Raw genomic sequence first — 20,296 nt, forward strand, 5'->3', positions numbered from 1 at the left:
AAGTGTCAGGAAACAACAAAGAGCTGCAAAATAAATATTTACACCATGACATTGGGATGTGTATTAGGGAAATGATCTAGAAATTATTTAGGGTGAAAAATACACATTTATTACTGATCACTTGCTCTGTGGCAACAATCAAAAGAACAAGGATTGCAAGCTATTAAAGGGACCTAAAATGTGCCAAATAATACTAATGTGTTATGCAAGTAATGTTCCATTACTGTGTGTGTTTAACCCTTGCACGGCTGTGCCCACCAGACCCACGACGATGCATACAATGGGCTATAACTAGGTTTCTAGTGAGAGGGAGGCAAAGCATCAATGAGCTCAGAAGATTACAGCAATGTCACCTACCAGAGTCTCAGTAACCTCTGCCTGCGGGGTCTACATGCCCTTCTCCTGTCCCAGCAGTTACACCCACCCCAGCCTCCCCCTCCTCTTGTCTGTAGCATGTAAAATTTCAACTGCCCTGACCACAAAGCAGGCTGGGACATGGTGCTGGAAGGATAAGGTTACACGAAGCCTTTAAATGCTTCATAGTTACCATACTTAATTACCCACATTAACATTCTTGAAGCTGTTTATTCTTGCACGTTTCCTTCCTTCCTCCCTCTGCTACTGAAGCACAAGAAACTTTGTTTTAACAAGTTGCCCACATTGTTCCCTCTCCATTAACAAATACACAAAGAAAGGCCTTAACCCTTCAATAGTCAAACAATGACAGGCAAAGCAATTCTGAGACTCAGTGACTTACTACAAGATAATAGCACAAGCATTTAGCTGTGCACAAGGGAAATGTGCAATACCCACCCTTTATTGTTTTCAGCATGCAGTAAGATTATGAGGCACCTTTAAAATGGAGCTTGTGTATTTAGTTCTAAGATTAAAGGGGCCTGGTAATGTAACAAAATGCTATAATCATTTTATTATTACATAAGGGTTTAACCCCCGCACACAACAGTTTAACTGGCACACTAGGTGCACTCCCGAGCTAGACATCAGCAGGATATAGCTAGTCAGAGGCTACCTGGGTATGCATTCCTGATTAGCTAACTGGCTAAGTTTGATGGCACTTTTGTGTCAATCCCAGTCCAGGCATTAAATATGTAGCTAATGAACTAGAACATTTTATTATAGTGTCCCATTTATTCTAGCGTTTCTAAACACCTATATTACAACAAAATACACAACACTAAGAATCCACTAGAGTAAAATATTTCAACAACAAAGAAAGTAAGGAAAATAAGGGGGATATGACCAGCAAAAAAGAACAACTTAGAAACAAGGTTGTATCAGAAGACTCTAGCACATTTTGCAAGCTGGCTGGTTATATTGTTAATATGGGATATGAAACCCAATTGTTTTAATTAATTATTCAGATAGAGCGTACAATTTAAACAACTTTCCAATTTAATTCTATTAGCAAATTTGCTTTGTTCTCTCGATAATAAATATATATATATATATATATCCCAACATCCTTTTACGGCAATTGTTTTTCAATGGTCAAACTCCACCCACCGTTTGCCTTATTTAAGAAACCAATTTGGGCTTTAGTCCACAGACAACAAGGCTAGTCCCTGTCATAACGTTAGTATAAAATGCATTTTTTTGCAGTTGTTATCTGATAAAACCAGTTAGGAAGAGATATGTAGCAGAGTTAGCCCTTAGTAGTCAGCAGGGAGCATTTCAAGTTCTGAGAATTAAAAGGGACGTTCCAGACAAAATTGGAATTTATACAGGTGATTTCACTTTTGAACAGAAGTATTTGTGCAGTATACATGAATTAGACAAAAATGCTTCTAATAAAAAGTTATAGCTATTTCAAGAGTATTTTTAAAAGGGACAGTCTATCTTTTTAAACAATAACATTTTTCAAGTAGATAAATACCTTTATTACTTATTCCTCAGGTTTGTATAACCAACACGGATATCATTTTTACCTCTGATTACCTAAGCGCCTGAAGACTGCCCCCCTTATCTCCGTTCTTTTGACAGACCTGCATTTTAGCCAATCAGTGCTGACTCAAATAACTTTATAGGAGTGAGCACAATGTTATCTATATGACACACATGGACTAGCACTGTCTAACTATGAAAAACAGTCAAAATGCACCGAGATGTGGCTTAGAAATCAGTTTGAGTCTGCCTAGGTTTTGCTTCCAAAAAAGAATACCAAGAGGACAAAGGAAATTTGAAGACAAACGTAAAATTGGAAAGTTTCATTTCGACTTGACTGTCCCTTTAAGTATGTACCGTGCCGTGCACCAGCATTTTAAACACAACACTTACTCAGAGAGCCTTAAGTGCTTTTACCATATGGTAAAAGACTCAATTTGTCAGTTGCTGGCATGATACAAGCCCCACTAGCTCTCTGAGCAGCTGCTGGTGCACTGAAAATATCTAGCTATCTGGAATGTCCCTTAAAAATTGCAGAATTTCTAGACCTAAAGTTACATGAAAAGGGGATATAAATAATGAAAATATATTGCAAAATAGTTTCATTATGCATAACTAAACTTTTTATATACACAAATAAATATAAAAAAGCATATCAAAAGATAAATGCACGTTGCATTATGTATTCTTTATTTGAGTAAATAAGAGATAGAACTGAGAGATCACTAGATACAAGAAGAGTGAAGAGACATGGTTCAAACCAGTAGCCCTGGGGCAAAATTGTGGGTAGAGAACCTCACCCCTTCTTCACCAAACGCCGGACTGCAAAACAAAGCTACATTTCCTAACAGTTTAAAAGGGACACTCAGGCTTTATTAAATTTTCATGATTCAGATAGAGCATGTCATTTTTAACAACTTTCTAATTTACTTCCATTAAAAAAAATGAGCAGTGTCTTTTATATTTACACTTTTGAGTCACCAGCTCCTACTGAGCATGTGCAAGAACTCAGACTATACGTATATGCATTTGTGATTGGCTGATTGCCATCACATGGTACAGGGGGAGTGGAAATATACATTACTTTAAAATGTGTTAGAAAAGAATCTACTACTCATTTGAAATTCAGAGTAAATGCTATTGTATTGTCTTGTTATCTTGCATTTGTTGATTATGCAAATCTGCTGTGTTTACTGGTCCTTTAAATACTTTTGAAACCTTTATTTTGGATGACAATTTGTAATGCAGTGCTTCTAAATGGACAATAAAACATATCTTTTTGCTTTTATTTAAAGGAGTATTAAAGTCAAAATTAAACTTTCATGCAATTGTAAACAACTTTCACATTTGCTTCCATTATCAAAACGTGCACAGTTTTTGTATATGCACACTTTGTGAGGCACCAGCTCCTAATGAGCATGTGCATGAATTCACTGTATATACATATATGAAATGTGATTCGCTGATGGCTGTCACATGATGCAGGGGGAAGGAAAATGGAACTAACTGAAATCTGGCAGAAAAAAAAAATCTACTTATTTTGAAATTCAGAGTAATTGCTTTGCATTGTCTTTTTATTATGGATTTATTGCTTAATCAGGTCTACTTTTATTTAATGGTTCTTTAAAAATTTGCCTAAGCTCCCTACAGAGGCTTGTGACCTACGTTGCTTATATTCAACAAGCTGCAAATCAAATAGCTGGTTTACAGAATTTGCTTTCGGGTCTATTTAGGGAGCATGGGGAAAGCAAAAAGGGTTTAATGTCCCTTTAATTGCTGATAAATACTATGTATATATTAAAAGTGAATTAAATGTCCCTTTTAATACATAGTCAATATCTTAAACCACTGTTGTGTGGAAGTTGAACACCCACAAAACATTGTGGCACCAAAAGTTTAAAAAAACAAAAAAAAAAAAACTTGTCAAGCACTTCTAGAACAAAAAAACCTTGTATTTTTATTAGGTAAACTAATTACAGTGATATCTGCTTGTAGGTGAAAAGGAACTTCCTGCAAAGCCATTGCCCCCTCTTTACACAATCTCCTGGAATGTCACATTAACTAGATCATGTGTTCCAGGACGCCAGGAGGGGGAATGCATATTGTTTGGTCAAGTTACCTTAATCTGTGTCTGCATATCATTTACATCCCATATGCTAGGGTATGACAAATCCCAGAAGCCCGCGCTCCTGACATTTTATTTCTGGTTCCTAACTTTTTAGAGTATTCTATGTATGTCTAGATATAAATTCCTTCTCTGGCACCTAAAAAATAAAAAGCTCCTAGGTTTTATTTAAATATGTTAAAGGGACATTACAGTTATTACCCTTTATCACATCTAAAAGAGGCAATTGTAAAATGTTTTTTGAAGAAGAGTTTTTCCTGGGATGAAAACCAACAACTCATGCTTGTGATTTATGTAACTATCAATCAATAGAGCTTAGGGTATTGTCCTTAAAGGGACAGTACACACTCGTTTTCATATAACTGCATGTAATAGACGCTACTATAAAGAATAATATGCACAGTTACTGATCTAAAGATCCAGTATAAAACGGTTTAAACATTTCCAGTTTAGCTCTGTTAAAAAGGTAGCTGGAACACCCACTGCAAGTGGGAAAAAGCAGACTCCCCTCCCTATGCATATGAAAAGGCTCTTTACACAAACAGGAGCAAGCTGATGGCTTTGGGGCTTGGTTAGGAGTCTGAAAATCAGAGCAATGTTATTTAAAAATAAGCAAAACTATCCATTTTAAAAAATAAAAATGTATGGTCTATATAAACGGATCAGCTACAAAACATTTATGCAAAAGAAAAATCTAGTGTATAATGTCCCTTTAACAGCCAGTGAGAAATCTGTCTTTAAAGTGGAGTTTTGCACAACATTCACTGCCAGTTAGTCTCAAAACTAGTTTAAAAAGGGATATGAAACCCTAAATTGTTCTCTCATGATTCATATAAAGAATGCAATTTTAAAACTACTTTTTAAATTTACTTCTATTATCAAATTTTCGTTCTCTTTGTATGTTTTGTTGAAAAGCAGGGACTTAAGCTTAGGAGCCCGCCCATTTTTGGAGCACTATATGGCAGCAGCTTTGCAAGCATGTTATCCATTTGCAAGAACACTAGATGGCAGCACCATTGCCTGCTATGTAGTGCTCCAGATACCTACCAAGGCATCTCTTCAACACAGAATATCATGGGAAAAAAGCAATAGAAATTAGAAACTTTTAACTATATGCTGTCTCAATCACAAAAGGACATTTTTGTGTTTCATATCCCTTTAAACAACTTTAACTTAAAAAAGGGACAGTCTACACCAAACTTGTTATTGTTTAAAAGGACAGACAACATCTTTACTACCCATTCCCCAGCTTTGCACAACCAACATTGTTATAGTGATATATTTTATAACATTTAAACCTCTAAAATCCTGCCCGTTTCTAAGCCACGAAAGACAGCCTCTAATCACATGCTTTTTTATTACCTTTTCACAACAAGATACTGTGAATTCATATGTGCCATAGATAACATTGTGCTCACTCCCATGGAACAGTGCAGGACCCAGCAATAATTAGCTAAAAGGTTAGTCAATAGATAAATAAATTGCACTGAGATAATGGGACTGTCAGCAGAAGGCTTAGATACAAGGTAATCAGAGGTAAAAAAGTATATTAAATATAACCATGTTGGCTGTGCAAAATTTGGGGAATGGGTAATGAAAGGATTATCTATCTTTTTAAACAATAAAAATGTTGGAGTAGTAGACTGTCCAAATAAATTTGTAACATTATTGTGCTCTTATGGAGGATACATTATTCATCCCAAATTACATAAAGGTCAAAATTGAAAGGTTTGTGAATGCATTTCAGTCTTGAGTAGAAGCGTTTTTGCTATATACTTTTAACCTTTTAATGACCAATGGAGGAATTATTCTGTCATTGAACAATTGAGCAAACTGGAGCTGTGTCCTTAAGGGGTTAATAGCAAAAATCCTTCTAGTAAAAGCTATTCGTTTTTCAGCAGCATACACAGGTATGCTCCAAAGCCCCCAGATTCAAACACTGTGCTAGCAATGGTTTAATTTCTGCCATACATGTCACCACTGAGTCTGAGTAGGTGTGGTGTTTAAATGCTGGTGCACAAGGCTTGCACAGAATACATGTGTATGTCGCTGAAACATGAAACCCACTCACGAACATTTCAGTTTTGACTGTTATGTCCCTTTATAATTTCTCCCAGGGTATCAAACACGCACATTACATATCAATAACTTACCCAGCGGCTTTTGCTCAACTTTTGGAGAAAGACGGGAATAGGGAGGAGGTGGCGACTCTGAAATAATAAAAAAAAAGTTTAATTAAAAAATGTGCTGTTTTCGAACAATCCGTTTGCTATTATTTTATGGTCTTTGTTTATAGATTTACAAATGTACTTACTAGTGATGAATGTAAAGTTTCATCAAGTAGTGCCCGGTTTTTAAAAATACTATTAAAAACAGGGGCAATTTCATTGATGAATCTTTACATTGCACCATATTTGTAGAAATACTATTCCGGCCTTCCTCCAATCACGGCGTTGCTTAAGGCAATGCTTGCCCCAGGGGGGGAAGCTGCGATTGGAGGATGTCGAAATTGTCATTGCTGGCGTAGGAAGAGGCTTGCGATGGGCTGGTGAAGCGCTGGAGCGGCTTTCAAGACGAAGAGGTATTTCTACATATATGGTGCAATGTAAAGTTTCATGCTTTTAATAGTATTTTTAAAAAAAACGGGCACTACTTGATGAAACTTTACATTCACTTTAATAAAAAGGTGCAAGTAGATTTACACTAAAATTATAAATCTTTTTGATTAATAACACTATGCTTTTACATTTTAAGATTATTACTTTATCTGGCTCCTTATTTAGCATTTGCAGAATTGATACACAGGGAAGAGGGTTTAAACTCCAACACTACCTGGAAACTTGAGGAAAACTATATTAAAGCAACTATTGAACATGGGGTTCACAACTGTGATCAGCTAAAACAGTTTAAAATTATTCTGCAAAGCAGAGAAAATGAAATGCAAAAGAAAAGAAAAACAAAACAAAAAAATTTAATTAAAAGACTTTGGGACTGGAAAGAATAAAAGGCACATGGGGGAAGGGAGAACAGAAATGACAGAACAAGGAAAGGAATGAGAGAGGAAAAAAAAAAAGTGTAGAGAAAAATATAAGTGTGTGGGGGGGGGGGGGGGGGCTGGGATCTGGCTTGTCACAGAGTGGGAGTTTTCCTGAAAGGCAATACATGCCATTTCCTAGGACAGAGCCATAGAGTGAGAGGAGGGGGGAACTGCAGCTTTAAGAAAGCAGCTGTAATTGGCGAGATCTCCAGATAAACAGTCATTCTGGCGCCAGCCAAAAAGCAAACTCTGTATTATCACCACTCCTCTTCAACAGCAGAGGGACCTCCTCGGGAAAACAGGGCTGAGTGATCTGATTTCAAAGAGAATGCCAGACCAAACAACAAGAGCAAACTTCAAACTCCTGCCCTTCTCTCCTCCCCAAGCAGAACATTTTGTGCATCTTAAAAAAAAAAAGATTCACAACATGATAGAAAGATCTACTCTAAGCTTGTGCTTAAAACCTCAGGGCAGCCAATTCTGCACATCACAACCTCAAAATCAATATTTGCTCTCTCTATTTTAAAAAGGAAATCCTGGGGACTAAAAAGGTTAAATAAAAAAAAACACAAACACAACTATAGCATATTATTATTAGTAGCAACAGTACGTTAATGTAAAATTTACACAAAACTTGTGTAAAGCAGGGTTCTACAAACTACCCCCCCCCCCCCCCCACAGACCCAGTGCCACAATACTACATACCGTTGCAACCCTATTTTTATGCTTGGTCTGAAAATGTAAGTAATATACAGCAAAAAAGCAGCAATTGTTCGGCAAAATGGTTCAGAAGTGTGCATACTTTATTCCTGATTGTATTCAAACATGAAAGTGTTGTAAAAGGTAATAACACCCACACTCTCCTGCAACACACACACACGTAGAGACACAGTAAATATAGTTGTGTGACCCAGTAATGGGTCCCGACCTGTGGTGTGAAGAAACATGTGTAAAGCATCTTACACAAAACATTCACACATAATTAATAATGAAAGCTGGAGAGAAAACAGTTTTTTTATTCTTTTAAGGTGTTTTCCCCCTTTTAGAAACATTCTAGAGTAATTACAGCCTTTTTGTTCATTAAACAAATGCTGGTTTCTATGTGTTCAACCCCTGCAAAAGTGTTAAATACATAAAGTTGTGCCCCCAACCACAATCCATTGCTGCACTTGAGAAGGATACAGCAAGGGAGCCAATCAGGTGTGCCATATGTAACTGCATGTAGTGAACTTAATTCATGTATATCCAGGGGTAAATTGACATAAAGCTGCACTGTCTGATGTATTATTGTATTTTATTATTGCACCATTGCTTGCCAATACCTATGTGTTTAAGCCATCTACAATATATACTGCCAATCCTGAGCTGGATACGGCCGGTGACTGTGGCTACACACATATGCCATCCCTGACTGGCCATGTTCAGCTGTGGAGCAGTAGTGCACAGTAGTACACAGCGCTGACAGTTTTAACACATGCAAGCAACACTTCAATTGCATTAGAGCATTTACTCTGCATGTCTAGGTCCTTTTAAACACACGTAGAGAAATATGCATTTGTTTGCTCTAAAAAAAGAGGATTATTAAGTCCCATGGTATACGCAGATTTACTGTAGAAATGGTATTTTCTGTCTTCTGCTGCGTAGCCATCTTTGTGCAACACTTGCTGAAAATTATTAACGCTATTAGAAGCAGCAGAAATAAAACTATCTTCTATTTACTGCACTGACCTAGCTCTACCATATTGTTAAAGATAAGGGCAGCCCCTATCGCTACAAAAAGGCAACCAGCAACCCCCAGTGCCACAGCACACACGCATCACTGACCGCTTGGTATTCTACAAATGCAGCTCTCAGGACCCAAAGTTTCCCCGGAAAAGAAACATGTATTCTGTACGCTCTGATTACCCATAACACTACAAACAGAAACTCTCCTCACCATACAATTACTGATAAGTGCTGTTTAAGTCCAGCAGCCCGAAATTGTGCAGGGAGTGGTGTAGGAGCGAACAGGAACTCACAAACAGGAGATTTTGCCCAATACAGATTTTATTTAGTGGTTGATTGAAAGGTAAAAGCGCAGAATTGTGAAAGTACCTAAATTAGAGGAAACATTCCCTCATTACTGCTCAAGTAGCCCTTATACAATCTGTGGATAATTAGACAATTGTAAACAATAAAAGAAATATGATGATACCTCACAATAATGTTTCAAGTGAATTTAAAGAAACAAAAGAATTATTAACTTTAATCCAAGATTTGACAAATCTTATTAAATGGACAAACTAAACAATTTTCCAGCGGCCAAACAATACAATATGCATGTGCAATAATAAAAATCATTATTACAAAAAAAATGAAATCTAAGAGTTGTGGCTCCCTGGCTGCTGAGATCTTTCAAGCACTGCATTAATGTGTAGTTTCATAAATTTCTCTTATTCCAGCAGCTAGCTCTCAGTAGTACATTGCTGCTTGTGAGCTCACCTAGGTATGCTTTTTAACAAAGGATGTCAACAGAACAAAGCAATTAGATAATACAAGTGAAATGGGAAACTGCATGGTCTTATTTTGACTCAACTGTCCCTTCAAAAATGTTAAACTGATTGTGCAAAATTTAATTAAGAAAGTTGTTCCTGCTGAGTTTAAAGGAATATGAAACTGTCACAGATACCAGGTCGCAAGGGTTAAACTCCTACCCCCTACTACCTCACCCCCTCCTGTTTGTCAGAGAAGAGCCCTTCTAGGCTGACCAGGCTCCTGGAACTCACTGTCGGCCACATCACGCCAGACACCCGCTAACTTTACCCCTGGTCGCTCCAGCAGCCCTTTGCCCCAGAGCTCTGCTCTTTTGGGAATTGGTAGCCCCTAGGGAGGACAAGAGGTGGAAGAAGTGCCGGAGGGGAGCTCCTTTGGGAACCGGGGGCTTTGGACACCCCTACCCCCTATCTTTACCAGGCTGTAACACCGGTCTCCAGTAAAAAATCACGCCATTTTTTGGACTGTGGCATCTCGGGACCGAGAACTTTTAAATGAGCTTTTCCCCCCGGGATCACCCCGAAACCACCACCTCTATGTCTTGGGACTCCTTGGGGCCGTGGCTACTATGACCAGCGCCAGCCTGTCTGGAGGGGTGGGAAGTGTTTCACAGTAAAGTCAGTTATTGTTTCACCTGAATGCTACTCTGTCTAGTTATTTGAGTGGGCTCCTGGCAGAGCTACCCAGTCAGAGTAGCCAGAGTCTGTCACAGGGTGGGATCCTTAATACTGGTGCTGTCTGATATCAGGGTGGGCTACTGGCTGTAGTGACTTGGTGGATACACAGCTGCAGTCAGCAGGGAGGAAGCAGGACTCTTCTGGCGGTGCTACCCAGTCGGAGTAGATGGGGTATCGTCACATTGGTGGCAGCAGTGGGATCTGCTTCTTCCACACTGTTCCTGCTGACAGAGGAGAAGTGCCACAGTAGCCAGTAACTATGGAGGCTGGGCTCCTGGAGAGAGTAGAGGAGGCGCTGGCCCAGCTATACGGTCCTCATTCGTATCAGGACCTGCTGGCACAGAGGGCCTTTTTCCACCAGCAACTATGGAGGAAAAGCATTCAACAGGAACAGGAGTGTGATGGAAAGGTCCTCCCAACGGATAAGAGGTACTGGGTCTGGTGGGACTTGCGGGTGCCTCTCCTGGGAGAGCAGCCCAGGAAGGAATGGCTATCTAACCTGGATGGATTGGTCCAGACAGAGATGTGGGTGGAGGACGGTTACCGAGCCCTCCGATGGCACGCTATGGAAGCGAAACATGACTGGAGGATGACACCCCCACAGAGGGCTTTGGTGGCCCTGGAATACTATTTAACAAGATGAGGGGGGACCCAGACTTTGGGAGCTTGGCAAAACTAAGAGCGGAGGAAATTGGCAGTGCCCAAGAAAAGCTGCTGGATCTCTCAGGGGTACCCGGACTGCAAGCCGATATGGATTATATATGTGGCCAGGAATGGGAGCTGGAAGTGGCATACAAGAGGCTGCTAGACCGCGTTCAGCAGCATGCCACGGATTCTGCACGGAGCTGAGGTGCAGCAGTCTGGGAATCCTGGTGGTTGGCCTCTGAGGAGTGGCAACAAGGAATAAGCGACAAAGAGCTGCTAGATACAGATCAGCAGCATGACCCCAAGCTTATGGTCTTGGACCAGGGAGCTACACCAGCAGTAGCGCTGGTAACCGGGCAGAGAGCCACTGGCCTCTGCCCCGCACCTACAGCAGCTCTGGGAAACCAGGGAGCGGAGGTCGCCAACCTCTATCCCCACCAACAGAACCCCTTCCCAGGAGAGGAGACAGTCTGTCTCCCTCCACAGCACCAGAAGCCCTTGCAGGGAGAGGAGGTAGCAGACATCCCTCCCCAGCGGCAGAACCCCTTCCAGGGAACAGAGACAGTTGGTTTCTCTACCCAGCGGCAGAACCCCTTGCCGGGAGAGACGGCAGTCGCTCTCCCCAGTGGCAGAACCCCTTCCAGGGAGCGGAGACCCACGGTCTCCCTCCCCAGCGGAAGAACCCCTTGCAGGGAGACAGCAGTCGATACCTCTCCCCAGCGACAGAAGCAGGTACCAGGAGAGACGGCAGTCTGTTTCTCTCCTAATTGACAGAGCAATCCCCAGGGAGCGGAGGTAGTCGTCCTCCCTCCCCTTCAACAGAACCCCTTCCAAGGAGCAGAGACAGTCTGTCTCCCTCACCAGTGGCAGAACCCCTTGCAGGGATAGATGGCAGTCAATATCTCTCACCAGTGGCAGAGCCAGGTGCAGGAAGTTGCGGCAGTTGGTCTCTCTCCCCAGGGGCAGAGCCATCCCCTGGGAGCGGAGGTAGACGTCCTCCGTCCCGTAAGCAGAACCCCTTCCTGGGAGAGGAGACAGTCGGTCTCTCTCCCTAGCAGCAGAGCCATCCCCCGGGAGTGGAAGTCTTCATCCTCCCTCCCCTTCAACAGAACCCCTTCCTGGGAGAGGAGAAAGTCGGCCTCCCTCCCCAGCGACAGAACAGTTTCCCAGCGGCCAAAACCCTTCCCGGGAGAAGAGACAACCGGTCTCTCTCCCCAGCAGTTTGGCAGGATCACCACACTATACCCGTCCAGGAGGATTTCTCACAGGGGGCAGGCGTTTCATTGGGCCAGAGAGATACCTGCTCCTGCCGTTGGTCCCACAAGTTTGGGCACCCGAGCTTTGCCTGCCCCACCTAGGAGCAACCTCAACCTATAGTCTGGGGTGGGAATACAGCCGGGAAACCTGCAACAGCTTTGGTTGTAGGTGGGTCGGCAGGTACACAGCCAAGTGTCACAGAGGGAGACAGTGTGACCATGGGACTTAAAGACACTGGGACGGTAAATGTTTTGGAGCCCGGCCAGCCTGAGAGGGGTTAGGCAGGTATCCGTTGTGCTGCGGCTGGCTGGCAGTTCCAGGAGCCCGGCCAGCCTAGAAGGGTTTTACCCGGTCAGAGATCAGCTCTTCTCTGACAAATTTCACATTACAAAACAGGTCTGGGAGATCACGGCTGCTCTCAGGAGCCCAAATCCGCTGAGAAACAGGAGGGGGTGAGGTAGGAAGGGGTAGGGGTTTAACCCTTGCGGCCCGGTATCCGTGACATCTCCCCCCTTTCAGTCCGGCAAACCCTTAACGGGTCGGCCTGGGGCTGTCCGTCGGTTGTTGGGAGAGGTCATCCCATCCCTCCTGGGCTTGGGGCATCTTTGGCTACCACTGGCCGTCACCCCCTGTGCCCTGAGCACAGGGATAGGTACACAATGCACAGTCCCAAACAAGTTTCCCAGGCCTACTCCAAAACATTTGCCCTCCCACAAGTCCCAGTGTCTTAAGTCCCATGGTCACACTGTCTCCCTTTTTGACACTTGGCTGAGTACCTGCCGACCCACCCACAACTAAAGCTGTTGCAGGTTTCCCGGCTGTATTCCCACCCCAGACTATAGGTTGAGGTTGCTCCTAGGTGGGGCAGGCAAAGCTTGGGTGCCCAAACTTGTGGCACCAACGGCAGGAGCGGGTATCCCCCGGCCCTATGCAACGCCTGCCCCCTGTTTCAAGTGAATTTAAAAGGAACAAAAGAAATATTAACTTTAATCCAAGATTTGACAAATCTTATTAAATGGACATACTAAATTTTTCAGGGGCCAAACAATATAATACGTATGTATATGTGCAATTATAAAAATCATGATTACAAAAAAAAAAAAATTAAGATCTAAGAGTTGTGGCTCCCTGGCTGCTGAGATCTTTCAAGCACTGCAATAATGCATAGTTTTATAATTTCTCTTACTCCTGCAGATAGCTCTCAATAGTACATTGCTGCTTGTGAGCCCACCTACAGTATCTCACAAAACTGGATTACACCCCTCACATTTTTGTAAATATTTTATTATATCTTTTCATGTGACAACACTGAAGAAATGACACTTTGCTACAATATAAAAGTAGTGAGTGTACAGCCTGTATAACAGTGTAAATTTGCTGCCCCCTCAAAAAAAACAACAACACACGGCCATTAATGTCTAAACCATTGGCAACAAAACAGAGTACACCCCTAAGAGAAAATGTTCAAATTGGGCCCAATTAGCCATTTTCCCTCCCCGGTGTCATGTGACTCGATGTTACAAGGTCTCAGGTGTGTTAAAATTTGGTGTTATTGCTCTCACACTCTCTCATACTGGTCACTGGAAGTTCAACATGGAACCTCATGGCAAAGAACTCTCTGAAGATCTGAAACAAAAAAATAAATTGATGCTCTACATAAAAATGGCCTAGGCTATAAGAAGATTGAAAAGACCCTGAAACTGAGATGCAGCACGGTGGGCAAGACCATACAGCGGTTTCACAGGACAGGTTCCACTCAGAACAGGCCTCGCCATGGTCGACCAAAGAAGTTGAGTGTATGTGCTCAGCTTCATATCCATAGGTTGTCTTTGGGAAAGACGTGTGAGTGCTGCCAGGATTGATGCAGAGGTTGAACGGGTAGATGGTCAGCCTGTCAGTGATCAGACCATACGCTGCATCAAATTGGTCTGCATAGCTGTCGTCCCAGAAGGAAGCCTCTTCTAAATATGATGCACAACAAAGCCCACAAATAGTTTTCTGAAGACAAGGAGACTAAGGACATGGATTACTGGTATTTGGTTCAGATAGTGTGAAGCGTGTGTGGCGGCAACCAGATGAGGAGTACAAAGACAAGTGCGTCTTGCCTACAGTCAAGCATGGTGGTGGAAGTGTCGTCGTCTGGGCCTGCATGAGTGCTGCTGGGACTGGGAATCTACAATTCATTGAGGGGAACCATGAATGCCAACATGTACTGTGACATACTGAAGCAGAGCATGATCCTCTCCCTTCGCAGACTGGGTCGCAGGACAGTATTCCAACATGATAACAACCCCAAACACACCTCCAAAACGACCACTACCTTGCTAAAGAAGCTCAGGGTAAAAGGTGATGGACTGGCCAAGCACGTCTCCAGACCTAAACCCTAATGAGCATCCTCAAATGAAAGGTGGGGGAGCACAAGGTCTTTAACATCCACCAGCTCCGTGATGTTGTCATGGAGGAGTGGAAGAGGACTCTAGTGGCAACCTGTGAAGCTCTGGTGAACTCCAGGGCTAAGGCGGTGCTGGAAAATAATGGTGGCCACACAAAATACTGACACTTTGGGCCCAATTTGGACATTTCCACTTAGGGGTGCATTGTTGCCAACAGTTTAGATATTAATGGCTGGCCTGTGTGTTGAGTTATTTTGAAGGGACAGCAAATGTACAATGTTGTTATACAGGCTGTACACTCACTACTTTACATTGTAGCAAAGTGTCATTTCTTCAGAAAATGTGAGGGGTGTACTCACTTTTGTGAGATACTGTAGGTATGCTTTTCAACAAAGGATGTCAACAGAACAAAGCAATTTGAAGTGAAATGGAAAACTGCACGCTCTTATTTCGACTCAACTGTCCCTTTAAAAATGTAAGAACATAAGAACATAGGACCAAACACTATCTCCAGGCTATATGTGGCACTTCAATCCCCCCCAAATACACCCTAAAACTCCCATAATGCTGGCTTGGGAACGGGACCTAGGTATAGTAAGAGATAGACAGGAGTGGGAAACAACATTCCAACTAGGAGACAATGGCCTATTAAGTGTTGATTTAAAAGAAAACGCACTGAAAACAGCCTTCCGATGGTACTTAACCCCAATTAGGACTTCTCATATGAGCCCTCAGGGAAGCAACTTGTGCTACAGAGGTTGCGGATAGAGAGGCACAAACAAACGTGGTGGGATTGTGAGATTGTCCAAGAGGTGTGGAGGAGACTCTCTTCATTTATAGGTCAGTTGGTGGATGAGGAGCTTACCCTTACCATACAACAAGCACTACTACATGAACCTATAGAAACCTACCATAGACACCTGAACACTTTCATTAGAATCCTATGTACAGTCACCAGAACATGTATAGCGAGACACTGGAAAGTAGGGGCTCCAACATGGACAGAGATATACAATAAAATACAACTCACATATACTATGTATGAAGCAGCAGCGGAAATTCTAAACAATAGAGAGACAATGCAAAAGGTCTGGTTCTACTGGATAAGTAGACAGGAACAAATCATCTAGGGCAGTGATTTTTAACCTTTTTTTTGCCGTGGCACACTTTTTTTATATTAAAAAATCCTGTGGCACACCACCATCCCAAAATTTTAAAAAAATCACACATTGTAGCCTAATACAGTATATATATATATATATATATATATATATATATATATATATATATATATATATATATATACATACATACACACATACTGTATGTATTGTGCTGTTATGCCATGCCTCCTACAAACTACCCCTGCACTGGGAGTAAAAAACAAGCAAAGTTTAAAAAATATGTCACACTGTTGACAGTCTGCCGTGGCACACCTGAGGATCTCTCACGGCACACTAGTGTGCCACGGCACACTGGTTGAAAAACACTGATCTAGGGTCTTAACTTAGTGTGAGCTGATGTCGGGTTGTCGGGGGTGCGTCGTGGGACGAGGGACTCTACTCATCAGGTAAAGTGCTACCTACAAAAAGAGTCACTGTCTTATGTGAACGGAGAAAGAATCTCCCCCTTTCCCTTTTTTCCCCCCTTTAAAAATTTCCCCTTTTTTTTCTTCCCTGTTTTCCGTTGGTTTGTTAGTTTGTAGTTTCGTTAACAAGGATGAGGGACTGACAAACCTGTGTTCTTTTTAGTTTTTAATTTGTTTTGTTTAACCTGATAGCAACGTATCTCACAGTTGCGTTGTTCTTTGGTGTGAGAAGTTTGATAAAAATTAAGTAGAAAATACACTAGGATGTATCAATCTCACGCTGAAAACAATGGACATTTATGAAGGTATGCAAGCAGAAGTATTATTTACTAATATGACTTAAAGACCTGGATTTTAGTTATAATGAGAATGTATTGATAATTTTGCTTTGTTTACACATGGTAAAAAAAATGTTTTCAATAAAAAGTATTTAAACATAAAAATGTAAGAAAGTTGTTCCTGCTGAGTTTAAAGGAATATTAAATTCCAATTTTTTTCTTTCATGACTCAGACCATGCAATTTTAAACAACGTTTTAATTTACTTATATTATTAACATGTCTTCATTCTCTTGATATCTTGTTGAAAAGCAATGACGTATGCCCACAAGACGGCCCATTTCTGGAGCACTATATGGCAGCAGTTTTGCTAGAATGTTATCCATTTGCAAGAGCACTAGATAGCAGCACTATTTCCTGCCTTTTAGTGCTCCAGATGCCTACCTAGGTATCTCTGCAACACAGAATATCATGGGAATGAAGCAAATTTGATAACAGAAGTATATTGGAAGCATTTTTTTTTAAAAAATAGTAAGCTCTGTCTGAATCGCAAAAGAAAATGTTTACATTTTATATCCCTTTAAGACTTCCCCCAATAAGCCAATACACGTGACAGCTATTTGACCAACAAAATAAAAAGGGGGAACGAGAGGAGCACTTTAAAACTTATATTTTATTTCTGTATTGTAGTTTCCTTTAAAAATACAGCATCATAAGACAAACTGCATCAACAAATCCGCCATAACAGGAACAGCTATTTGACCAAAACAATATCATGCCTGCAAATATCAAGGGCTTTTAGGATGAGTGGGGATATTGTACCTGGGGTAAACCCCTAAGAGGGTCTCACTATGAAGTAATGCATTAAAGCCCTCTCTTGTAAAGTGCTAAAGGGAGATTGCAACACTGTGGAAAAAATGGTACAGAACCCATTTAGTCAGAGGATGCAACTGCAATGCCACAATACATACTCAAAAGTGCATTCCTCTTTTCGCAAATATCTGTAGAACAGCGTTGGGTAATCAGTATGACACCAAAAGTCACAAATCACTACACCACATATTAAAAAGCTCTATTTAAAAAAGGACCAATAAATGCATTAGACCTACATAATAAAAAGATAATGCAATAGTGCCCTTGTATCATGTGTATAGAAAAATATTGTGCACAATTCAAATTTGATCAGTAAATAGGAAAGTTTTTTTTTTATTGTAAGCCCTATCTAAAAATCATGAACGAAAACTTAATAGCATGGAAGACAAAGTCCTGTTTAATTGATAAATATATAAAAATTATGCTTACCTGATCATTTTCTTTTCTTCTGATGGATAGAGTCCACAGCTGCATTCATTACTTTTGGCAAATAAGAACCTGGCCACCAGGAGGAGGCAAAGACAATCTAGCCAAAGGCTTAAATACTCCTCCCACTCCCCTCATCCCCCAGTCATTCTGCCGAGGAACAAGGGACAGTAGAAGAAATATCAGGGTGAAATGTGCCAGAAGAATAATAAGGACGCCCCACATAAAATGACGGCTGGGGAGCTGTGGACTCTTTCCATCAGAAGAAAAGGAAATTATCAGGTAAGCATAATTTATGTTTTTCTTCTTAAATGGAAAGAGTCCACAACTGCATTAATTACTTTTGGGAAAACAATACCCAAGCTATAGAGGACACTGAATGCCAAGACGGGAGGGTACAATAGGCAGCCCATACTAAGTGCACCAGGCCTGAACCTCTACCCAATAAAAAAAAAATCCTGCTTCTTCCCAAAAATTTTTTTTAAAAGGAAAAGCCCCAGTGACACTGACTCGCAGCCAGTCCAGAGCCAAAATTAGAGACTGCAAAACGGACTTGACGGAGCCAACAGCCCACTAAGAGACACTGTCGCCCAACAGACGGTCCCCCACCACTCACCCCTAACAAATGAAGGGTAAACCAGCTGAAAACCCCAAAGGGAACAAAGCAAAAGAGGATCGAGAAAAATGAAAAGTCCCTCAATGCAAAAAACAGCACCTCCAAGAGTGGGCCCAGTAATCAGAGACCCAAATGAACCCAAACAGGGAAGAAGGCCACGCCTATACCAGGTGAAACCCGGGATAATACCGAAAAGACATCTCTCCAATATTCTGCAAGCATGGAACGCAAATAAAGAGGCAAAGTCCTCCCAGCGCGTTCCCATAGAATACCCAAGTATTCGACGATGAAAGAGCGTGTAATAGACCCAGGCGAAACCCCAAGTTTGAAAACACAGAGGAAGCTAAAACATGAATTATCTTGTAACGTGCGGCTAATCCCCCTTAAGGGACTCAAGGCGCTGCTCATCTTATAAACCTCGAAAGGAAGAAGGCTGAGTAGACCTCGCCGGGGATCGAACGTGAAACCCTCGGTTTGCTACAGTACATTAGTACGCTGAGCTAGCTGTCCAGCCAGCTGCAAGGAAGAAGTCATCAAGAAACAGACCGCACAAAACAGCCCCCGACAGAGGGCATGCTCCAGGCAACCTAAGCCGCCAGACCTACTCACAGGTCCCTAAAAAGGGGAACACAAAGCCTCCATTAAGGCCCTTTGAGAAGGAGAATTACCCTCAGAATCCGAAGGAAGAGGAAACCGTCTCCTGTCAAAGGAGCAAGGAGAAGGGAAAAACCCATCTCCTAGCAGACTGAGCTATCAGAATAGACACAGCAAGCTCACACATCCCAAAGGATACTGTGACCCATAGACCGCTCAGGCATCCTGACCTGCAGACCCAGTTGGGCCACCAATACAAGGGAACTAAGATCCCAAAACTGGTAAAGGAACGAGCGTAAAGATGGCAAAGCCATCCCCCCCAGAGTACAAGTACAACCCAACTCTGAAAACAGACAAGGCCATAGACCCAAGGATCTATCAAATCAAAGCCCCACAATCTGACATGGAACCAACAAGATTCCAGGTGGAACCAAGTCCACCTTCCACTTCCCGACCAGGAGAAGTCCCTAGTAAGGACTCCGTCTCCCGAGAAGCGAATATCCCTTAAAGAAAAAAGGAAGAGGCCAGAAGGGCAATAACCGTCCTTAAGGCCCGAAGCCACCGGCGAAACGGGAAGAAAAAAATCCCCCGCAAATGTCCAAGAAAGGACCCCCACACAAGTAGTTTGCCCAACAGAGGGACAGCCAACCCATTCATCTGCAGTGTAGAGTTTCCACGGGTACCCTGGCAAACAGGGGAATGCAACCCTAAGGCACACCAGAAGATCGGAATCCAGCACCAGCAGCTGGGTAGGAACCCACCATTCTTTAGGCGCAAGCCACCCAGCTAACCCCAGATGACATGAGTTACTCTGTGGCAAGGAGTAATAAATACTCCGATAGACCTGGCCAACCCTGACCCGGTCAGGTAGATGGAGCAAGGACATAGCCCCAGTTCCCACCACCGTTGAACATCCCGACCAGCCCTGAGATCCAAACAACCCAAAACTGGGACAGGAGCGAAGTCCCCAAATCAGGAAGAAAAAACAGGTCCGGGTACCTAATAGTTCAGGCAACTATACCCTGGAACTAAACACCTACTAGCAGGGCTAGTCTCCCCATCACCTCCACACAGGCAGAGGACACAGGTGAGAGATAAGGTGCTAAACCTTCCCAGCTCCGGGAAAAACCTGAGCTAAACAAGTCCCCACCGGGATCAACCAACGTCCGGAAAAAAGATCCCCAAAAGGAGATCTAACCCACCCGGGACAATGGAAGAAGACCTAAGGTCTCATAACTCAGACAGACCTTACGCGGCCTAGAGTAAGAGCCATATCTAGATGCACTAGAAACAGCTGACATGCACCCCCTTTAAAAAAGGTGCCAAAAGCTGCAATAGGTTTCAAAATACAAAA

At 42.2% G+C, this 20,296-nt stretch overlaps 1 protein-coding gene across 1 annotated transcript in view; it reads right to left on the reverse strand.

Moving 5' to 3' along the window:
- SMAD6 (SMAD family member 6) overlaps positions 1-20,296 on the reverse strand; it is a 45,539-nt gene that overhangs the window by 12,458 nt on the left and 12,785 nt on the right. Inside the window, exon 2 of the mRNA XM_053718521.1 lies at positions 6,181-6,237. Coding sequence (XP_053574496.1) covers positions 6,181-6,237 — 57 coding nt within the window. The remainder of the gene's footprint in view (positions 1-6,180; positions 6,238-20,296) is intronic.

Source organism: Bombina bombina, chromosome 6 (assembly GCF_027579735.1).
Source record: "Bombina bombina isolate aBomBom1 chromosome 6, aBomBom1.pri, whole genome shotgun sequence".
Taxonomy (NCBI): Eukaryota; Metazoa; Chordata; class Amphibia; order Anura; family Bombinatoridae; genus Bombina; species Bombina bombina.